A 21,402-nucleotide genomic window follows, 5' to 3' on the forward strand; every position below is an offset into this window, starting at 1 on the left:
GGCCTTTCAGTTGATAGTGCAGTCTTGGGATCAGCCCCTCATGGACCTGATGGCCACAAGTGTCAATGCCAAAATGCCCCGCTTCTTCAGTCATCGCGGAGTCAGTCAGGCTGAGGGCCTGGATGCTCTGGTTCAACCATGGCCAACGGAGGGGCTGTTGTATGTGTTCCCTCCGTGGCTATTAGTGGGCAGAGTTCTCTGCATAATTCGCCATCCGGGCCTCATGGTTCTGGTGGCTCCGGATCGGCCTTGACGACCGTGGTACGTGGATTTTGTGAGGCATCTGGTGGCGAATCCTCTTCCTCTGCCTCTCTTGGACGACCTTCTAACTCAGGGTCCCATTCTAATGTTCGATCCAGATCCCTTTTGTCTTACAGCTTGGCTGTTGAAAGGGGTTGCTTAGGTAAGAAGGGGTATTCAGTTAAAGTGATCTCAACGCTCTTGGGGTCCCGGAGAATTTCCACCTCTCGGGCTTATGTGAGGGTTTGGTGTCTATTTGAGGAGTGGTCTCTTCGCGCTTCCCTGCCTAACATCTTAGAGTTCTTGCAGGACGGCCTTGATAGGGGACTGGCTTGGTCTTCTCTCCGGGTTCAGCTTGTGGCCTTAACAGTCTTTTGGGGGTTCTTGAAAGGTCAGTGTTTGACTACCATTCCTGATGCGATTCGCTTCTTGCAGGCGGCCATGTTGCTCAGGCCTCCCGTACGACCCTCTGTTCCATCTTGGGATCTGAATCTGGTTCTGTCCGTTCTGCTGCGCCCTCCCTTTGAACCGTTGGGTGACTGCTCTTTGAAGGACCTTACTCTTAAGGCGGTCTTGGTGGCCATTACTTCAGCTAGACGTGTTTCTGAGCTGCAGGCTTTCTCTTGGAGTTTTCTAGGGAGTGGGTTGTCTTGAGGCGTGTTCCTTCCTTTCTGCCAAAAGTGGTTTCTCTTTTTCATGTCAATCAATCTGTAGTCCTCCTGGTGTTGGGTTGTCGGAAGGGCTCTTCTGAGCAGAGACAGCTGCGAAAGTTGGTAGAAAGCTGGAACACTCTTCCGGAGGCTGTTATAGGGGAAAACACCCTCCAGGGATTCAAGACAAAGTTAGACAAGTTCCTGCTGAACAAGAACATGCACTGTTAGGGCTAATCTCAGTTAGGGTGCTGGTCTTTGACCAGAGGGCCGCCGCGTGAGCAGACTGCTGGGCATGATGGACCACTGGTCTGACCCAGCAGCGGCAATTCTTATGTTGGGTCTTTGCTCTTATGTGCAAAGGACCCAGGAGATCAGGAAATCAGATCATCTCTTTGTCCTTCTAGCGAGTCCTCGAAAGGGGGATGGTGCTTCTAAGGCTACTATTTCGCACTGGATCAAGGAGACTATTGCTTCTGCTTATCTTCTGAAGAAGAAGCCTGTTCCTGACTTTCTCAAGGCTCATTCCACTAGCTTCTTGGGCTGAGTGTTCTCTATTGCCTCCAGTGAATATTTGCAAGGCTGCAGTTTGGTCTTCTCTGCGTTCCTTTATCAGACACTACCGTGTGGATGTTCATGCATGTCGGGACGCCGTATTCGGTGAACGTGTTCTGGTGTCAGCCCTTCGGGGTCCCACCCTTGATGGGTACTGCTTTGGTATTTCCTATTCGTAAGAACTATACCAGTGTACCAAGCGATATAGAAGGAGAAATTAGGTTCTTACCTGCTAATTTTCTTTCTGTTAACTTGTAGACCGGTATAGTCCCCCACCCTGTCTGTCTTTGTGCGGTGTTTGTGGGTTTTTGCTTTCGTGCAGATTTTGAATTTTTCTGCGGGTTCTAGTATTTTTCTAGGGCCAGGGAGAATTAAGAACAGCGGCAATGGCTCAGCTAGCTTAGCTGGTGAGCTGTGGGGATGTTTTACTTCCAGGATCAAGTTCTATACATGCTCCAATAGTTGTTTAAAGGTATTTGTTGTTTTCGTACACTCATGTTTGGAGTGTCATTTACTGTTTTTCAGTTAAGAACTTTCCTAGGTTCTGCTTGGTTATTCGGCAAACTGGAGTAGCAAAAGGGGCATGCTATACTGATATACAAGTTTGATTTCAGTCTCCACCTGCTGGTAGCAGTGAGGAATATTACTCATTCGTAAGGACTATACCAGTCTACAAGCTAACAGAAGTGCTCAAGATTAATAGAAGGAGAAATTACCTGCTAATTTTCTTTCTATTTCTAATGCCTGTATGAAAAAACTTAAACAGTGAGCTTGTCTTCTCCAATGATTGCAGTGTTCTGTTCTGTGTAGGTTCCTCAAAGAAAAACACAGTCGGGGTATTTTGATCTGGACACATCATTATTACAATTGAAAAGTTTATCTATAAAGAGGTACAGTATTATGTCTTTTTGTTTGAGAAAATAAGGGTTGCAAAGAGAAGAGAAAATTATGCTGGAGTAAGTGGGCAGGAAAGGAAAACAAATCTGGTTTGTTTGCATGAAAGAGACCGTATCATATTCTATAGGATGCTGTTAGAGCAGTATGGTACATCTGACAGTGACAAAATCAACACTGGAGATGTCACATCTAACCTGTGGTCACTGAGCCTTTATTTGCAGTTTGTATCAAAGTTTCATGACAAGTCTTAAAACAAATAAAGTTCCAAAACAAACAACAAAGTCCCGACTAGGATCCGAGTTTCGGCAATACCATCGCCTTCCTTAGGGGACAAATTTGAACTTGCAAAGCTCTGCAAACTGTGCGTGTGAACATGTCGGTGTCTCTCCATCCAAAAAGAAGAGCCATAAGACGCACTTCCCTCCCTCCCAAAAAAGTGGGTGGAAATGTAGGTGTATCTTATAAAGCGAATACCCCCTCCCTCCCCCCTCGGGTACCTTTTTTTAAATTCTGGCGATCCAGCGCTGTATTGGCAGGAGCTTTCCGCGCTCCTGCCCTTCCCTTGCTGGACAGCTGCCTCCGAGTCCTCATCTCTTGTGGCAGAGCAGACGCACAAGGCAAGCGCTAACTTTTCACGTTCCTGCCTAGACCTGCGCCGCTCCCTGAATGGCTGCCGTCATTCTTCGCGGGACTTGCAAGAACTGATGACAGCCATTCAGGGACCAGGCAGAAGCGCAAAAAGCTCATGCTAGCCTTGTGCGCCGCTCTGCTGCAAGAGATGAGGACTCTGAGGCAGCTGTCCAGCGAGGGAAGGGCAGGAGCACGGAAAGCTCCTGCCGATACAGCGCTGGACCGCCAGAATTAAAAAAGGTACCGGGGGGACCACTAGACCTGCCCTGTACCCTATCTCAGCCTACCAGTAGACCACCAGAGGGGGTACAGGGCAGGGCAGTGGGATCAATTGGTTCAGAACTTTTTTTTCTTGGTTTTTTCTCCTCTACATGTAGGTGCATCTTATGGTCAGGTGCGTCTTTTATAGAGCGAAAAATATGGTATTTCCTTAGATTACTCCTGAGCTTATCACATCTTAACTTCATCTTATGCCCTCTCATTCCAGAGCTTCCTTTCAAATGAGACTCAACTCAAGCGCATTTATATCACCTAAGTATTTAAACGTCTCTATCCTATCTTCCCCTCTCCCCCTTTTCCTCCAAAGTATACAGACTGAGATCTTTAAGTCGGAAATAACTCTGGAATCTGTTTGGGATCTCGTGGCTGATCTGGCTAAATCAATAAAACCCCAGCTAGTGCAGCTGGAAAATAAAGTTCAGCAAACTGATATTAAGAACTTGAGGATGGAGACAGATCCAAGATGGCCGCACGAGGAGTTGTTTGAGCTTCACTCTCCCTGAAGCTCCTTAAAATATCTTTGTCTACTGTAATTATTTACCTGGTTTATAATGCCGAAGAGGAGGGGACGCAGCGCTGCTGGAGCCTCGCAGCGCTCCAGAACGGCCGTCTTCGGAAACATCGAGGACCTGATGAGGAGAATGCAGGGCACGCCGACAGCTTCGGGGAGTTCCCCGCGGGAGACGCATGGTGGAGGCGCATCTGTGTCGCTCTCCATGGGGCCGGAGACATCGTTGAGTCCCGAAGTAAGGGCACCTCCCCCACGCCCTCAGTCAACCAGTTCCCCGCGAGAGGAGGTACTTCCTGAGGTCGGAGTTCACCTCCTCCCGGAGGCTAAGGAGAACAACGGGGGAACTGTGTGGCAGGACTCCCTGCTGGTGCAGAGGAGTCTGAGCGAGGAGACTGAGGAGGAAGCGGTGGGGGATGAGAGAATTCGACAGACTGCTGTAGGAGACACGCTGCCAGAGGGTGAGCTAACCAAATTAAAATTACAACCTTTACAACCTTTTCAAATTGAGAAGCCCCGAGAGGTTACATTAGATTCTCTGTGGGATCTTGTGGCCAATTTGGCAAGATCTATAAACCCACAACTACAACAATTAGAAAAGAAACTTAATAACCATGAAATTGAGATTAAAAATTTAAAGACTGGACTTGAGGACTCAAAAACTTCAGTACAGAATGTCTGTCAAGAATTAAAAGTCTCCCAACAAATTACTGAGACATTAATTAAAGACAATACTAACCTAAGAAGGAAGATGGAGGCAATGGAAAATTTCTCTCGTAATAATAATCTCAGACTGATAAATTTCCCTAGGGTTCCTATGATAGCCCCAAGGGAAATGTTGAAACGTTATATGACGGAAGTATTGGAACTTTCTGAAGAGTCGTTACCACCATTTACGCAGGTCTATTACCTTCCAAATAAAACTCAAGACCAACAACAACAGAAAATGGGACCTGATTTAATGAACATATCTAATATTCTGGAAACGTCTGATAGAGAATTGATGACCCCAGCCACTTTACTTTTGACAGTAGCTCTCGCACCAGATAAAAACTGGTTGCTGAGACTCTTCTTTAAAAATAAACACAAAGAATTTTTAGGTTGTAAAATTCAGATGTTCCCAGATTTGGCTAGGGATACACAGAGAAGGAGACGAGAATTTTTGTTAAGGAAACCTGGTGTTATATCTCTGGGGGCGACCTTTTACTTGCGACATCCATGTAAATGTGTTGTTAATTATCATTCTCATAAATATGTTTTCTTTGAGCCATCTCAACTGACAACCTTTCTCTCAACTGCACCTCTGGAGAAAGAAAGTGCTTAGTTTAAGAAAGGGTGCTTTAATCTCATTCAACTAGTTATTGCTTGGTTTAAATATAATTTCCTTGATTCGCCTATAACCCCTCTTGGATCTGATAGAGGACTTGAGTAGAAATTTATGCTTATATTTGATATTCTTTTATATATCTTTTCAATTGTATTAATTTCATGCTGAATTTCCTTTCTGTACAAGTTTTATGCTTGATTATATTGAAAAATTCAATAAATATTAAATAACAAAAAAAAAAAGAACTTGAGGATGGAAATTGAGGATTCCAAGAATACTATTGTTAATATCCAACAAAAAAATAAAGTTACTAAACAACTTTCTGAGACATTAATTAAGGATAACATTAACCTAAGAAGAAAGCTGGAATACTTAGAGAATTTTTCTCGTAGCAATAATCTTAGGTCGATTGATTTCCCTATGATTACAGCTGTAACTCCAAGGGAAATGTTGAATCGGTATATAAGGGAAATACCTACGGCTACATTACCACCATTAATTCAAGTCTACTATTTACCTATTAAAGGAGATAGACCACCACAAGAAACTAACCACCAATCACTTAATATTTCAACACTGTTTGAACTTTCTGAAAGGGAAGTAGCAACAGCAGCTACGCTTTTTCTTAGCACTGGATAAAAACTGGTTGTTTAGGCTCTTCTTTAAAAATAAAAAGAATTTCTGGGAATTAGGGGTCCTTATATCAAGCTGCGCTAGTGGGGTTAGCGCGTCGGACTTTTCATCATGCGCTAACCCCCATGGCCGGCTAAAAAACTAATGCCTGCTCAATGTAGCGCGGCAGACAGTTTAACGCACGGTATTATGCGTGTTAAACCCTTACCGCAGCTTGATAAAAGGACCCCTTTCTTAATGTTTCCAGATCTGGCACAGGACACACAAAAACATAGATGTGAATTTTTGCTTTAAAACCCGGGGTTATTGCTCTAGGGGCGACATTCTTGCGTCGTCCATGTAAATGTGTAATATATTATTGTATGAGAAAATGTTTTCTTTGACCCTTGCCAGCTGACAACCTTTTTGGCAGTAGCACGCCTGAAAGAGGGATAAACATGAGAGTTGTTGAGGATGATGGATATCGGAGCTCAGTTAATTAGTCCTTTGTTTAACTTTCTTAAGTATAACTTGCTAATTCTACTATTTGGATCCCCATTTGAGGACTTGAGCTGAATCTAAGCAAAAAATTTTTCTTATGTATTTAATTTGTTTATGGTTACTTATTCTTATGGTACTATCGGCCTCTTTTACAGAGCCGCACTAGCGGTCCCGAAGCCCATAGAGATTTAAAGGGCTTCGGGTCTGTTGCCGCATGGCTTTGTAAAAGAGGCAGTATATGATATTTTGATAACTTGATTACTTGTACAGCTTTCTGTACAAGTGGATGTTTGAAATGTAATTTGAAAATTCATAAATAAATAATTTTAAAAAAAGAAAAGGCCCAAGAACAGAACCTCGAGACACATCAGTGGGAACATCCCTTTCCTCAGAGCGATTTCTATTGACCACTACCCTCTTTCATTTTTCACTCAACCAGTTCGGGACCCATCCCGAGGGTACTCAGTTTATTTATTAGATGTCTGTGTGGAACACTGTTGAAGGCTTTGCTAAAATCTAAATACACCACATCTAGCGCACTCCCTCTATACAATTCTCTGGTCACCCAGTCAAAGAAATTGATTAGATTTGTCAGACAAGACCTCTAGTGAATCTATGTTGCCTACGGTCCTGTAATCCACAGGATTCCAGAAACTTAACCCTTGTCTATTCCTCCCTCTAAGACAGTGGTTCTCAACCTTCCTAATGCCGCGACCCTTTAATACAGTTCCTCATGTTGTGGTGACCCCCCCAACCATAAAATTATTTTTGTTACTACTTCATAACTAATTTTGCTATTGTTATGAATCGTAATGTAAATATCTGATATTCAGGATGTATTTTCAATGTTACAAATTGAACATAATTAAAGCATAGTGATTAATCACAAAAACAATGTGAAATATTTATTTCTAATTATAAATAAATGTATATGGGCGTATCTGCATATGGGCGGACCCGCCTGGAGTAGAATAGAGTGGTGTCTCAATTCCTAAGACCAGTGTTCTTCGACCTTTTGACACCTATAGACCGGCGGAAATAAAATAATTATTTTGTGTACCGGCAGTTGAAGAACACTGGGCTAAGTCGTGCCCATCTCCACTCAATTTCCACCCCAGACCCCACTCCATAATAGTACTAATTGTACCATTTTTTCCATTCATTTTTCATATATACACAACAATATAATTATATTAACAACACATAATGGTTAACCACAAAATTAAAATACACAAAGCATACTTTTTAACATTCATTCCTACAGAAAACAGATAACCCCTTGCAAATGCAGGACCAAAAACTAAAAGTACTAATATTTACAAACAAGCTCTAAGGTTATGTTTGTTAGTTTTATTAACATTTGATATACCGCTTAAGCATATTACAAATCTAAGCGGTTTACAATAAAATACAGGTACTTAGAACTTCCCTATCTGTCCCGAAGGCTCACAATCTAGCTAAAGTACCTGATTAAACAATTATTAAAATAGAAAAGATATAACATTAAAAAAATTGTGAGGGAAAGGTACAATTCAAATAATAATAAAAATAAAAAGATAAAAGAAATAAAAAGAATAAAATTAAAAAACACAAAAATTTAAGAGATTGGAGATTGAGCAAAATAAATTTAAATCTGGTGCTAAGTCCAATCATCAATCAGGTCCAGTAGAGCTCCACATCTGCAAGGAAGGATCGACACAGAGAAGTAATGGTGGGCTGTGGGACCATCACTGCCAGAGGTGAAAGAATCAACAGCTGCAATCTGGGCCCAAGAGCAGAAGGCAAAGAAACCAGGAAGAAGAGGTAGGCCATGAAAGGTCATCCAATGCTGCACACCATCCAGGCAGGCCCCACTGATGCAAGCCAACAACACAGCTTCCGTTAACTGTCCTTGGTTCCAGCCCACCAGAAAAGTGGTGCACAACAATCTCCGGCGCTGGAAGGAAGATGCAAGACTCTGCAAGCAGTACAATCCCACAGGAAAACAAACAAATGCATTTCTTCCTGAACAGACAAATTAATCACTAAATTAAAAAAACAGACAAATCAATCACTAAATAAAAAAAATAAAAGCATTTCCCCTACTGTTGTTGTCTCTCTCCCTCCATATGCCTTGCGTTCTGGCCTGCCCCCTCCCCCCCCCCCCCCCCCCCCCCCCGGTGTTATCTTTGGGCCGGACCACTGTGTGATCAACACAATGTCTTCGGGCCAGCTCTCTGAGTGCTGCATTGCACAAAGCTGTGGGCAGTGGCTCCTCGTTTGTGTCCCGCGCCTCATCTGGAAGCCTTCCTTCTGACATTGCGACATCAGAGAGAAGGCTTCCGTTTCAGGCGCAGGCTGCATGTAGGTGCCTTTTCCCACGGCTTTGTGCACTGCAGCACTCGGGGAGCCAGCTGAAGATGCCGCATTGATCGCACCGTGGACCGGCGGCTGAAGAACGCTGTCTTGGGCCCGATAGATGTGCCAGCGCTGTGGATCGGCAGAAAATTTCTGCGGACCGGCGGTTGAAGAACACTGCCTAAGACCATCAGAAATATGTATTTTCTGATGGTCTTAGGCGACCCCTGTGAAAGGGTCGTTCGACCCCCCCCCCCCCCCTCAAAAGGGGTCACGACCCACAGGTTGAGAACTGCTGCTCTAAGAGATACCACATGCCTATCTCATGCTTTCTTGGATTCAGACACAGTCTATCTCCACCAAGTCTTCCAGGAGACTTCCACGCATCTACCACCCTTTCTGTAAAGAAGTATTTCCTCAGATTACTCCGGAGCTTATCACCTCTTAACCTCATCCTATGCCCTCTCATTCCAGAGCTTCCTTTCAAATGAAAGAAACATGACTCATGCACATTTACAAAATACTAATTATCACAGTTATATGGCTTTGAATAAATATAAATATAAATTTATAATAGTGATGTGCTCAGACCTTAAACCCATTAAATAGTGAAGTCACTACTTAGAGTTCAACAGGGGGACCATCATCGCACTCACTAGTCCCCGACCCCTCCCTCCGTGAACATATTCAGATACTTGGTGGTACTTATCTGAATGGAGAGGTGTCTGTTGTTAGATTTAGTCCTGTTAAATCTCGGTAGTGGCTGTGTTCAAACTAATAAAGTGCCTCAACAGCCACTACCGAGATTTAACAGGACTAAATCTAACAACAGACACCTCTCCATTCAGATAAGTACCACCAAGTATCTGAATATGTTCACGGAGGGAGTGGTCGGGGACTAGTGAGTGCGATGATGGTCCCCCTGTTGAACTCTAAGTAGTGACTTCACTATTTAATGGGTTTAAGGTCTGAGCACATCACTATTATAAATTTATATTTATATTTATTCAAAGCCATATAACTGTGATAATTAGTATTTTGCCAATTAACAGAATCACAGATTAACATTGTATATTTCCCTATTGTTTCAGTATTCATGCACATTTACACCACATGGGAATTTAAACATGACTATCATATCTCCCCCCTCTCACTTTTCCTGCAGAGTATACATATTAAGATTTTTAAATCTGTTCCCATACGCCTTATGACAAAGACCATGAACCATTTTAGTAGGCTTCCTCTGGACAGACTCCATACTTTTTATATCTTTTTGAAGGTGCCGTCACCAGAATTGTACACAATATTCTTAATAAAGTTCTCACCAGTCTTATACAGGCACATTAATACTTCCTTTTTCCTACTGGCCTTACCTCTCCCTATGTACCCTAGCTTTCACCGTCACCTTAAGCTCATCACATACAATCATGCCCAGATCTGCTCTTCTGTTGTGCACATAAGTTCTTTTTATTGTTTGTTTATTTCAGAAAATTTACACAAGTTATACACTTGAACAAGTAATACGGGATTTACATCAATTATAAAGGAATAATAATACAAAAGAAACCCAATACTTCCTTAGACCTCAAAATTTTGCAAAAAGGGAGAGAAAAAGATGAGATCTTTATAATGAAACACCTAAGGAAAAGTTCCTAATGTGAATCTTAAATCATCTCTTTAAGATCTAGTAGCAGAAAATAGTTGAAAACTTTAAGTGACAATCTTCTTTAAGTCCAAAAAAGCTTTCAGATGTTCTAATTGGAAAAAAACATTTTGCACCTAGATATCGAATCGGGCATTTACAGGGATAGGCTAGAAGAAATGTAGCTCCCAAAGTTAATACTTCCTGTCGCATAGCCAAGAAGGCTTTCCTGTGCTCCTGAAATTATCTAGAAATATCTGGAAAGATTCATATCTTGTTTTCCACAAAATAATGCTTGGGAATTGCAAAAATACATCTTCATTACTGCATTTAAATCTTGAAGAAAAACAAACGACACCAGCAAAGTCGCTTTTTCAGTATTTTCATTTATAGATGTTTCCAATATTGCTGAAATATTAAGCTCTTCTATCCTTGTAGTTGTCCTGAGTCTCTATTCACTCTCTGGGTCCTTGGTAATATTTTTGTAGGTATATAATACCATGATAAAGCTTAACCCCCCCTCTTACCATCCCCTCCCTAACCCCAAATCCTACTTTTCCCTCTCTTGGAAACCTTCTCTGATCTAACGTTGTAACCCTTCTTCCATAACTCTTTTTGTAATCCGCTTTGAACTGAAAGGTAATGGCGGAATATAAATATGTAATGTAATGTAATGTATATAAGAAATCTTATTCAAAGGAGGAATGGTCTCCGAAGGAAACTACAATATCTCAAGCAAATAGCTTTTAAAAAAGATCAAAAGAAGATATACTAGGGGACTTTGGAAATTTAAAGATACGAAGATTAAATTTTTTATTGTTGTTTTCAATAGTCTTCATCTTTCTATGAATGGTCAATTTGTCTTTAATAAGAGCTGCAGAAGTTTTTTTGCAATGATTTAACTTCTTCCTACCATTTAACATACATTAATCAATCTAGCCATAAGATTATACCTGAAACAACATAGAACATGCCTTAACCCAAAAGTATGATCTGAACCCTGGCTTCACTGGCTCTCAGCTTGCTATTCTAACCATTAGGCTACTCTTCCATGCCAAGTCTAATTCTACACAATTACATAGTCATTCAGCAAATATCGTAGCATAGAACAAATTAATTGGATGTTTCTGAATTGAAAGCTTGCAATTTAGCTCATTTTGTTTCTCTTAACAGCCAGCGGTTGTATTTAAATAAAGAAAATAATCGAGATGTCTATGAAAAACAGATGCTTAGTTCTAGTGCTCCACCTGCCACGAGTCTAAGCCTTCTAGGAAATTTTGAGGTATTGTATAATTTTTAAAAAGTTATGTTCCAAATACTGTGCATGAATTGTTAATAGACATTAAGGGTATAATTTTATAAAGCAGTTTCTGCTTGTAATGCATATTTCACATATGGAAAATGGCTTTTACAAAACTGTGCAGTGGAATGTGTCTGTAAAATGTATGCACTGACTTTTTGTGTGATTTGTACTTGTGTTCTGGAATTGCAGTCGAGTGGAGTTATGCATATTTTTTAATGTTTGTGTGTGCATAAAATACATACATACAGTACATTAACACCATCAGGAGCAGGAGTATATTTGTGCAAAAGAATTTCACTTTCCTTAGTGCCAATAGCAGACTGATCCAGAACCTGTGAGTTATGTCCATTAACCGGCAGATGGAGAAAGAGAAACAAAGCAGTTGTATGTGATTCACCCCATAAGGGCACCATGCTCAGTATTTGTAGGTGGTGATAGTCCACTATGCTACTCTAGTCTGACTGGTCCTCACAAGCTCCTTTATCCAGTTTTACTTTTTAGGTCCACTTCTGGTCACCTAACCACAAGCTGTTGGTTAGTGTCCTCATACTCAGGCAGGATTTCAAGCTGACATTGGGAAAGGACTCTCTCACAGGCTTGCTGATACTGGAGAACCCTGTTCCAAGTGATGTATTTAGCCTGGGGCTAGAATATGGTAGCCAACCACAAGGGAGAACAGCTTGTCCATGTAGAGGAGTGGCTGGTGCCAGACCCATATAGACAAGACATGCCTAAAGAGAGGCAGAATCTATCAAGGAGAGGTATTGTAATCTTAAACATAATAATAATAACAACTTTATTTTTCTATACCGCCAATACCCAAAAAGTTCTAGGCGGTTCACAGATTTACCTGTAGAACCCATGGATTATGCCAGACACAAGAGTTACACAAAGTCTACCAGCCCTCAGCAGGTCAGACAAATGTACCAGGCATTGGGTGCACCAAATCTGGGGCCTAAATTACTCATACATTCCTCTCCCAGTGATGGCCATGGGCAAGGCGTACCAGGACATGTGGGTACGTGATAAATAGCTTGGGTCCCACAACAAGCGAGCATGTTTCTTTCTCATGGCATTTGAGGACACACTGATGAGGTGGAAGACGGCGAATAGAAGCAGGCTCACAAGTGATGTCATTGACAAAGGGACTACCTCTGAGGATTTCGCATCATGTGCGGCAGTGGTGGTGATTACCTTGCCTAAGATGTCGCCTGTTCTTGGAGGAATCTTGGGACCCCAGATGACAGCTATTGGAACTGGAGTTGATGGCGGTTGAACGTTTGTTTTTGTTTTTTTTCATTCTTTGGCTTATTATGATCATTTAACATCAGATCTTAATGCTTTTTTGGAATATATTTCATTTTTATTTCTCTCTATACTTACTTTTATCTCTATTTTTATTTACTTTCATTATTATTTTAATTCTATCTTTAACTTATTTATTCATTACTTGTTGGAATATTCATTTCTATCTCTACCTCTGTCTTTATATTTTTATCTTTACTTTTCACAAATTGTTTCTTCAGGTACTTTAGTTAGATTGTGAGCCTTTGGGACAGTTAGGGAATTTCCAAGTACCTATCTTATTTATTTTTATTTATTGTATCTTTTAATGCATCATTTTTGTAAACCGCTTAGAAACCTCACGGTTATTAGCGGTATATAAGAATTAAATTAAATTAAAATTAAATAGGAAATGTTCTGCAAGTTTTACATTAGTTTCTGTGGATATTTCAGGGAGATAGATACAGGTAAATATGAGCTCAGGGAATTCATACCTTGACATTATTTAATGTATACGCACCAAATTCGAATCAAATGGAATTTTTTTTAAGTTGATTCTACCACTGGCTGCTTCTAATTTAGTTGTGGCTGGGGACTTCAATGCAGTTATGGATTCTTTGATTGATTTAAAAAAAAACAAAAAACCTAGAAGAATAATCAAATCATTAGGTTTGGATAATTTGATTCAAACATGTGAATTGAAGGATATGTGGAGGATACTTAATTTTAATGATCGGGAGTTTTCGTTTTATTCTCAGGTACATAAGTCATTTTCACGGATAGATTACATTTTTGTTTCGGACACATTAGTTCAGTAGGTCACAAAAACCGTCATTGACCCGATTATTTTATTGAATCATGGAGTTGTTTGAATTGAGTTTCAAATGGCTGTACAAGATTGTGGTAGAGTTGTGTGGAGATTTAATAATGCTTTGCTTGCCGAGACTAACTTTATTGAAGAATTTCAACTAAAAATTAATGAATATTTTCTAATAAATGCTTCAGAGGAAGTCTCTTTAGAAATATTATGGATTGCTTTTAAAGCTACCATGAAGGGGCAAATTATTTCTTTTTCAGCTCATGTAAGGAAAAAACTTAAATTGGAATTTTCAAATTTGGAACAAAAGATTAAAGATTTAGAATTACAATTGGCTTCAAAATGGGAACAAAATTCTCTACAGAGAAAACTAAGTACAAATATAATGAGATTTCCTCTCGAATGGCTAGGAAGGAACTGGTCTCTCAGCAGACTCTGTATTATAGAAACTCAAATAAAGTGGGAAGAAGGTTAGCTAATTACCTTAAAGCTATAAAAAGGAAAGTTAAAATTGTTGCTGTTACTGATGAGAATGGGGAAACTCATACTCAAATTGGAAATATTTTAGAACAATTTTTGAAATATAAAGCTTTATATTCTTCCGAGCTTTATTCAGATAAGGAAATAGATGGAATGGAATTTTAAAACTTAATTAAGGGACCTAAAATTCCCGAACATATAAGGAGTTCTCTTGATTTGCCTATTACACTGAAAGAATTACAAACTGCTTTGAAGTCCCTTAGAGTTGGATCTGCTCCAGGTGGTGATGGTTTCACAGCTGAGTTTTATAAGTCATTTCAAACTACAGTGGAACCTTGGTTTACGAGCATAATTCATTCCAGAAGCATGCTAGGCTACTAGCGCACGCACCCCCCTCCCTGCGAGAACCGCATCGCACCCCCGTGCTGAAAGCGGCATCCGCCCGCCCTTCCTCTCAAACAAGTTCCTTACCCCTTCTGCTGGTTGTGAGAGTGAAAGCAAGCTCCCGCCTTTTGCCTGGGCATCTGTGCATGCTCAAGGCCTTCTGGCTCTTGAGAGAACGAGAGAGAACATGGTATTCTCCACGCAGGTAAACTGGGAAAATCACTTCTCTTCAGAATCACAGGTCTCTGGAATGACCTTACTATCCCGCTGCGGAACCTGAGCTCCCTCCATTTATTCCGCAAGCAACTAAAAACCTGGCTCTTCTCTAACATGTAATTTCTTTTCCCTTACTTTTCCACTTGATTTATAAACTTATGTAAACCTTTTCCTACCCTTTCTCATTTTTAAGTTCTTGTAAACCGTGCCGAGCTCTACTTCCGTGGAGATGATGCGGTATATAAACTTAAGGTTTAGTTTAGTTTAGTTTGAATCCGAATCCTAGAATCAGAAACAAATTTGGAATGAACTACATGATCAGCCAAGTTCTTAGTCTGAGAGTATGCTATACATGGTTGGTCCTGAAAGGAGGAATGTAGTTGTAAAACATGCCAATGCCGTCTGATGAGCTGAGCTATTTTTGCTGCCTGGTCAGAAAATGTCAGCACACAGTTTTTATATCCTCAGGGGCAGTTGTATTGTGCAGTAATAATTCTCTGTTAGCATAAAGTGCCCTAATATAGGCGCGTTGAAGAACCTGGTGAGCTTGGACTCGAAATTCTCCATCGCTTGAACATAACCTACGGATTTGCAGGAACTGGCTGATGGGCACTGATTGCTTCAGCCGCGTGGGTTGGCAACTGGTATAGTTGAGGTAGCTGTTGACCTCAACAGGTTTCCTGAATACTGTAGTAGTTAATATAGGACTGTGTTTTTGGACTAAGACATCCAAAAAAGATATTTGTTCCATACTAGTGGTCATGGTAAATCGCAAGTTGGAATCATGAGAATTTAACCAGTCCAGAAAGAACAGAAGGAGTTTGTTAGGTCCAGTCCAGATGCAAAACACATCATCAATGAACCTGATCCAAACCTTGATGTACGTATACCAAGGAGAAGGGAATAAATATTGTTCTTCGAAATGAGAAACACATAGGTTTCCAATGTTAGGAGCTGCAGCTGTGCCCATCGCGACGCCGTGTGTCTGAAGGAAAAAAATCCTTGTCAAATTTGAAATAATTATAAATGAGCACTAGCTTGACCAGCTGAATGAGAAAATAGGCTCTGATCCGTTCATGATGGCCTTCCTGCATAAAAATCCTGGATAGGCGTTCCAGAGCTTTCTCTTGAGGTATGTTGGAATATAATGATTCCAAATCCAATGTTATTAATATGTGAGTGTTTTCTATGTCTGACAACTGCTCAATAACAGACAAAAAATGTGTAGTATCTTTTACATATTACCTGGCTTTACTAATGAGATGTTTAAGGAACCAATCGATAAATTTTGACAGGGGATCCAGCACCATACCTCTTAAAGACACAATTGGATGTCAAGGCGGGGGTTAGGAACGATATAAAAAATCAGTCTGGCCTTCGCTGTGTGATGTATCCACAGTGCCTGCAATAATATTGATGAGAGCTTCAGTGGGGTCACCGGCCAAAGCTGAATAGTACTGGGAATCTGAAAGTTGCTTGCTGACCTCTGCAACGTATTGATCCCGGTTCAGAATTACGATAGAACCCCCCAGGTTTAATGATGCATTGGTCATCTCTACTAAGTTCTTGTAAAGCAGTGCGCTCCCATCTGGATAAATTAGAATATTTCCTGGGATGCTGTTGCAAATTGTGTTCAAGGGTATAGATATCTTTCAATACTAGGTCCCAGAATGTGTGTAGATTTGGATCCAGAGGACCCGGGGGTTGCCACATGGAAGGAGCTCTAAAAATGGAGGAGTCTGTATTGGCTGGTTTGTCCTGAAATAACTTGATTTGAAGGGATCTAATAAAGCGCTCAATATCACAGCGTGTAGTGAATGGATCATGGAAGGCAGAGGGGACAAACGACAACCCTCTGTCTAATACAGCTAGTTGATCGTCGGACAATGGAATACCAGATAAATTGTTAACTATTGATTGATGGGGCCTGTTGATCTGGTTTGGGGACGTGCCTGCTGGTTTTGATTGGCATAATGTCCCCTGTTTGTGCCTCTTTCCTTCTGCCTGCCTCCCCTTTGTATTAGATAACCCCCTGTGCCCCCCTGGATAAAAAAAACCAACATCATGGATTTAGACCTCACACTAGAGTCGTCTGTACCACTGCTTGATGCTGAGTCTAAGTCAGTATATGTCTGCGAATCTGATGTAGTTGGAGCTGTTTCTTTGAATGTTAACCATGAGTAAATGTTTCCTTTAGAATAATCATCAGCATCCCGATGGAATTTTTTTATTTTGGTTTGCCGAATTTTATTTTTAAATTGCTCTAATGATTGTTGAGTGGCTGATAAACCTTCTTGAAAAGACTGAAAAGTCACAGGCTCCTTACAGAGTTCTGCATCAAAGCATGTCAACACCGGAAACTGATGCTACTCCTAAAAGCAGGCAAATATCTTCCAATACCTGCTCTTTTTTGCCTCGATGTAAGCACTGTACCGATTTTCTCTCACGTCGATGTCAGTCCAAAGTTTCTCCCTTACATCGAAGTAAGTCTATTTCTGCATCAAAGCATCGATGGACATCAATACCAAATACCAATGCTCCTCCTGAAAGCAGGTGAGCATCTCCCGGTATCCGTTCTCTTTCGCTTTGACACAAGCCCGCTACCAATTCTCTTTCACCTCAGTGTCAGTCCAAAGTTTCTCCTTTACATCGAAGTAAGTCCAGATCTTCTCACTCTTGACATTCCACCTCCTCATTGGACCAGTACCGATGATGTAGAAGGAGTCGTCCTCGACACTCTTCAAGTCATCATGCTTCTCATTCTCAAAAGAAACTCTCTTCACCAACTTCTGAAGAGCCTCAAGAGGTAGTAGAAGTTGATACAGATCTTTTTACCCATATTCCTGACACTGACCTGGATCCTGCATTGTCTGCACCTGAGTCATATGGTATACCATGGGACCCATCTCCCCCACCACCAAGGCACAGATCCCCGCCAGAAGGACTGTCTTTTACAAAATATATTAAGAAACTTGGAAAAGATTTACCTGTCCAATTGGAATCTGACATAGAGCAGAATTGCTAGAAGCTCTGGATTTTGATGAGCCTCCTAAAGAGCTTTTAAAGTTGCCTTTACACAGATTCCTTCAAGAAACTCTTTTTATGAATTGAGAGGTTCCTCGTTCTGTTCCAACAGCTCCTTGAAAAATTCAATCACTTTACAGAATTCAAGCTAGTCTTGGATTCGATAAGCCACAGTTATCTCATAAATCGTTGCTGGTTGAATCCATCCTTAAAAAGTCATTTAGTTCCAGGGTCTATGCTATAGCACCACCAGGTTGTGATGGTCGTACAATGAATACATTTGGACGACGTCTTTTCCAGAACTCCATGTTAGCCAATAGAGTTCTCAATTACAACTTTTTTTTTTAAGTGTGTAAACATATAATTTATTATTTCACACTGTGTCCTATTAAAATCTTCTTAGAATTGTTGCCGGATGCATCATAAGCGGCAAATGCCAAAGTTGTGTTGAGAGCATAGCTGCTGGACCCTCATCCACTGTTCAAGCTACTTAAACTCTTAGTGGTCAGTAGGAGACTTGGAATTACAACTTCTATAAGACCTTTTATCTCAAACATTTCATCAAGAAGTTGACTTAATTTTTAGCAGTATATTCCACAAAACTACTCACAATCTGTTTCAAACAAGGCAAGTCAGGGCAAAATCGACTTTTGATGCCTTTGATGTCACATCTCGAGCTTCCACTATGCACCGATATATTCATTGTAACCCGTTCTGGGCTCTTTTGGGAGGATGGGCTAAAAAATCGAATAAATAAATAAATGTCTGTTGCAATGAAATGTCTCACGTGGCATCGAGTCTCTGATATGGATGTTACTCTTCAGGATCGTTTGGCAAACATTCCCTGTCTTGGTGAAGAGCTTTTCGGGGATAAAGTGGACGATGCCCCACAGAGACATACCTGACATCAACAAAGCTGGTCAACATCCGCAGGATCTAAGACTAAAGCTCCAGTTTCCAAGTCCTCTCACAAACCTCCTCCATCTGCCTATAAGAGGCATTATCCAGCCACATCCTCTTCTTCCAAGCACACACAGAAGAGGCAGAGAGTTCAGAAGCCTCAAGTCCCTCAGGCTTTGGCTTCTTAGAAACTAGCTCAGCTGTTTTTTGGTGTGTTCCTAGATAACATAACCAGAATGAGAGGGCATGGGAGGAAGTTGAGATGATAGACTCTGGAGTAATCTAAGGAAATATTTTTTCAGAAAGGGTGGTAGATGCGTGGAATAATCTCCCAGTAGAGGTGGTGGAGACAGACTGTGACTGAGTTCAAGAAGGCTTGGGACAGGCATGTGGAATCTCTTAGGGAGAGATGGCGATAGTGGGTAATGTGCAGACCGGATGGGCCATTTGGCCTTTATCTGCCATCATGTTTCTTTTTTTCTACACACTAAGGACATAGACTGTCTCCAGGTCTTGAGCAGAGTAGAAATGACCAAGGCAGAGAATAGCCCCTGTTTCTGAAATGGTGCCTTTCAAGGGCCATGCTGTAAGCAAAGGATCTGGGTTCTCCCTCCATCTCAACTGAGTGCTGCCAAAGAATCAGGGGCCTAACAGCAGGCACACAAATCTGTGTACCATGGCTGATAGGGAAAGCCCTGGATCCACCATGATGAATAAAAACAGATGCCTGGCTGCTCTTCTGAGAATCCTGCTGATCAGAACAATTAGAAACATGTAGCCAGGGCTGCACTTGAGCATCTAGTCCTACCAAGCTGCTCTCTTTTCTGCAACTGAATATGAAACACATCACATTCTGGTGTGGCACTATCAGATTGAAGCACAAAGGGCCCCAGTGATCCACCAGGAGCTAGAAAGTAGAGGGGTTAAACTCCAACTTCCCCAGATCCAGGGTGTTTGGCTGAGAAAATACACCTGCGCATTCTGGGTTTTAAAAAAGTTTGGACAAGTTCCTGGAGTAAAATCCTTAGTTTGCTATTGAAATAGATATTGGGAGCTATACTTACCCAGGGATTGGTAGTGTGGAATGTTGCTACTGTTTGGGTTTTTACCAGGTATTTGTTACCTGGATTGGCAACTGTTGGAAACAGGATACTGGGTTAGAAGGATCACTGGTTTGACCCAGTGTGGCCATTTATGTTCTCCATTCCTGTAATGTGCACTGCTGAGATTGCAGAAAGCTCTGGCCCAATTGCAAAGCCACCCAGTTTACACTGCTACCATTGGATTCTGGGTTGATGATATAACCTGAGTGATGTTACAAGATGCTTCTTACTGTGACCACCAATCTTGCATGATCTGACCCATTAATGGGCCCTCAAACCCTGGAGGCTCGCATCAGTGGCCATTACCACCTATGGAGGTCCAGAGGGAACCCCCTAGAGCAGATGGTCAGGATTGTCCTATTAAACCAGACCTATCAAATAGTTCTCGCACTGGCTTCCAATAGAAGCGAGAGTGCACTTCAAATTCTACTGCTTACTTTACAAGGCTATCAACAGAGAAAGCCCAACCTACTGGAATAACCGACTAAATCAATCCTCCTCAACCAGACACAGAAGAACCCACTCACTATTCACTCACCCATCGTCCAAAAATGTCAAACGAAAAAAACTTTATGACAACTAATAGCCTCCAAAGCAGCTAAACTGGACAGACAAATCACCACTCTGTTATCTTCGACAACAAACTACAAAACCTTCAAGAGAGATATTAAAACCATACTCTTCAAAAAACACATAAAACCTATCCAGCACGACCAATCCCAACCCAACAGCCAACACTCTATTTACCCTTAGAACTCTCTAATACTCTTCTATCTACCGAAAGTTAATCTAAAACCCCATAATTCACCTTATTCTTATCTCCTAAAGACCTCCCCTTTGGTAACTCTTTACCCAACGTTTTATTACCTTAAAAATTTTATGTCATTGCTTATTCTATTCCTTCAAATTTTGAATGTAATTCTTGTTTTAGTTTGGATGTAATCCGCCTTGAACCGCAAGGTAATGGCAGAATAGAAATCACTAATGTAATGTAATGTTTGTCAAATTCTTGAGACCAGGGGTTCCAGTAAGATAGCAAAATCCTCTGAAGTAGACATATAGAAACATGAAACTTGATGGCAGATAAAAGCTAAATGGCCCATCTAGTCTGTCCATCCACAGTAACCATTATCTCTTTCTCTCTCTGAGAGATCCCATGTGCCTATCCTAGGCCCTCTTGAATTCAGACACAGTCTCTGTGGACCCTTGCCTGTGGCACTACCTCCAGAGTCACAGTGATAGAACGCAGAATGTAGTCTTAAGCCCAAGAGACCTGAGCACACAGCTCTGTTCTGAGCTGTGCATGCAGTAGTCTTAAGCCCAAGAGACCTGAGCACACAGCTCTGTTCTGAGCTGTGCATGCATCTTGAGCATGCATTTCATGGTGCAGCTCCCCTCTTCTTTGGTGGCAAAATGGCTGATATTCCTGGTGTGTTCTAGCTAGCTCCAAAGTCCCCCTCTGGGAAATCCTTGGAGGTCATGAAGGTAGAGATTAAGGCTATCCTATCACAAAATCAGCCACTGTGAGCAGAAAGGAAGAAGCTTCCCCTGAAGCTGGACTCCCAAAATTCACCTCATTAGAGGAGTCCCAGACCTACCTGCTGTCTCTCCTGGTCATTGTAACAAGTGCTGCTCCCTCTTAGCTGCTTCCTTTTACTTTTTTTTTTTATACATCCCAAGAGCTGAATAGCCAATTGATCTAAAAAAAAAAAA

General features: G+C 41.3%; 1 protein-coding gene across 1 annotated transcript in view; it reads left to right on the forward strand.

The window, feature by feature from the left end:
* The window catches only part of FAM214A (family with sequence similarity 214 member A), a 136,436-nt gene that overhangs the window by 78,656 nt on the left and 36,378 nt on the right, over positions 1-21,402 (forward strand). Inside the window, exons 7-8 of the mRNA XM_033920615.1 lie at positions 2,256-2,335; positions 11,352-11,460. Of these exons, the coding sequence (XP_033776506.1) occupies positions 2,256-2,335; positions 11,352-11,460 (189 nt within the window). The remainder of the gene's footprint in view (positions 1-2,255; positions 2,336-11,351; positions 11,461-21,402) is intronic.

This window comes from Geotrypetes seraphini, chromosome 14 (assembly GCF_902459505.1).
Source record: "Geotrypetes seraphini chromosome 14, aGeoSer1.1, whole genome shotgun sequence".
NCBI lineage: Eukaryota > Metazoa > Chordata > Amphibia > Gymnophiona > Dermophiidae > Geotrypetes > Geotrypetes seraphini.